Source organism: Phytophthora infestans, genomic scaffold, assembly GCF_000142945.1.
Source record: "Phytophthora infestans T30-4 supercont1.3 genomic scaffold, whole genome shotgun sequence".
Lineage (NCBI taxonomy): Eukaryota > Oomycota > Peronosporomycetes > Peronosporales > Peronosporaceae > Phytophthora > Phytophthora infestans.
In genome coordinates this window covers 2,966,820-2,969,443 of record NW_003303756.1, presented here as the reverse complement: position 1 = coordinate 2,969,443, position 2,624 = coordinate 2,966,820, and the positions used below count along the sequence as shown (strand labels likewise).

The window sequence follows — 2,624 nt, the reverse complement described above, 5'->3', positions numbered from 1 at the left end:
CTGGTCTCACCGTGGATGATGATCTTGGCTATGCCATGTGTAAACTTGCACGGCAGCACAACCACCATATCTTGCGGCTATGCTCTCTAGTGCTCATCCTTATCCTCCGTCACTACGATGGCGATCGTGGCGCCGAAAATTGGGTGAGCCATAAATTTTGACCTACTTTGTTTTTCTTCGACACTTTCTGGAATTCTCAATGCGCACTCCGCAAGTATCAGACGTGTCATTGTTTGATCTTTAGCGGCCTTTTCCTTGACTTGAGCTACCACTTGCGCCTCAAATATGGCTCTCAACGTACTATGCATGCAGGCGTCTCGCCAATATATTCCAACTTACGATCTCAATTAGGTGGATCCGTGTCAAGTCGTTAGCTTCGAAAGCACCCATTAGAAACTTGACACGTCTATGCTTACGTAATTGGATCATTTTGAAGGCTCGATTGCGGTTTGTGCAATAGGGATCCGCAAACGCTGGGAGAGCGCAACGAAATTAGGAAGAACACATCGCTAATTACGAAACGAACTAGCATTTATAAAATAGATGTCAACAAAACTATGATCGTTATCTACCGGTCTGGTACATGTATACACTGTGACACAGCATCTCTTGTGTCTGCTTCATAAAGCTGATTAATGCTCATTAACGTCCAATGTTAATGGCGACACGCCAGTATCTGCGGATATATCGATCTCTAAGCAGGGTATGGTAAAAGTAGTTATTATAATACAGTTATTATTGGCGTATACGGTTGGAATAGTCTATCATTACAAATATAACATCAAAGATTAGCTGAATCAGATAAGGAAATGAAATTGCAAGCGTGAGGTCTTACGATAAGCGAAATAAATGTTATAATAATTGTATGATTTGCATGGAATTTTTTTCTTTTGGGCTGTGCATATTATGGTGATTATATTGTCTCCGATAGTCTTACAACACAGTCTAAAGAGTACTACTGTAATAATAAGGTTCAGGGTGTCACAGTCGGAATTGTGAAAAATAACATTCAGTATCTCATTTGTTATATTTCACAAATAATGAGTCGACTGTACAGTGTACAGTTGGATTAAAGCTTTTTGTTGAAGTAACAACGTTTTAGAGGCCAAAATACGTATAATGTTGGATGGCCGGGACAATAGTAGGAGTGCAGTAGCTTAATAGATGCACTAGACAAGGAGCATTACGTGGGTTTCTCGCTCTGCTCTGATAAAACCCCGAAGAGTATCGCTTTTATCAGCGGCATGTTTAAACAGCCTGGCTCAACGTTCAGTCAATAGTACAATACGGTATTGAAATATATGACTCGTGGTACGAGAGGCGGCAGAATTAGGCCGAATACTGTACGTCAAGCTAAATAGACTTGCTTTTCTCGTCTCTACTTCATATAAACTCAGAAAACAAAATAACTTGGGTTTGTTTAGGGGTCACATTCTCGTATGATTGATTTTTGTGCATCCAATATAGTTCTGAAGACATATATTTGTTTGCTCATTTTTCAGATCGCCGAATCGCCTTCAAGCCACGGTTCTTGCAGCTCCGTGGTGGTGACAAAGTCCAACTTAGCTCGTCATCGGTAATAAAATGTACTGAGGCTATTGCAGCCAAAGCCGCTGTCACCACCAAGCCAATACCTCTGGTGAGGGGGTCGAAATGGTGTCTATCTCAGTTTGACGCGGAAGAGGGGTACCACCCACTACCGACAACGACACAAAAAGCCGGCGTACACAAAACACGGAAAAATGAAAGCGCCCCACAGTAAATATTGACCAATCCAAAAGTAGTTAAGTTATGATGACCATCCAATAAATCGAGCTAAAATTCGCTTGGGAATTCGAGGGTGAAGCCGCGCTGCACGATCACTTTCTAAACCTACGATCGGGACGAAGAAGCAGCGCGGCTACCCAATTAAAGAGAAGCTGGCGGCAGTCGACCTCATTGAGAGGATTGGACTCACTGCCGCCGTTGAAAGCTGGGCCACCCGCACGGCACGGTGCATGGGTGGTGGGTCGGTAGGACCAAGCTGCGCGTCTACGGGGGGAATAAGTTGGACAAGACGACCAAAGGGCAGGGACGTAAGGAAAGCTTTCCATTTACCTCTGCCCTTTTGACGTACACGAAAGACGTACACCGCGACGAAAAAGTGAGTTATTTAAATTTTATAGTATTTTATTATTACTTACTCTTACTGTTTAACTCTTGTAGTTTCTTACTACATCAGGAATAATTGCTTTTATTCAAGAGAGCTACCCTGACTGGATAGAGGCCTACGCGGAGAACAAGAAGTCTGACGAGAGTTGCAGACGGGCCCTTGAACGTCTACTGCAGCGAACCGCCGACCGGTATTATCTGTACAATATTATTGCATTATTAACTGAGTTATTAATAAATAAATAAATTGAACCTGATTTAAGTTACGGATTCTCAACTCAAAAAGTCCAAGAAACCAAGCTCCCAAGTGTGGATCTGCAGCGCTTAAAAACGGATTTTGCAATTGAATTTTGGAGTGTACGGTTCATACTCTCTACCGGAAATGTACAACATGGATGAAACGGCCATCCAGTTCGACATGCCGCCAGCAAGAACCTGGACAATTAAAGGGCGAAAAGGATCAGCTAAAATCC

At 42.8% G+C, this 2,624-nt stretch overlaps 1 protein-coding gene across 1 annotated transcript; it reads left to right on the top strand.

Moving 5' to 3' along the window:
- Window positions 1-1,301: 1,301 nt before the first annotated feature.
- Window positions 1,302-2,227, top strand: PITG_02632 (uncharacterized protein; the record flags this gene model as incomplete). The annotated part of the gene is made up of 4 exons (XM_002907494.1): window positions 1,302-1,311; window positions 1,605-1,639; window positions 1,973-2,143; window positions 2,222-2,227. The coding sequence occupies 4 exons, from the start codon at window positions 1,302-1,304 to the stop codon at window positions 2,225-2,227; spliced, it is 222 nt and encodes a 73-aa protein (XP_002907540.1).
- Between the last annotated feature and the right edge of the window lie 397 nt (window positions 2,228-2,624).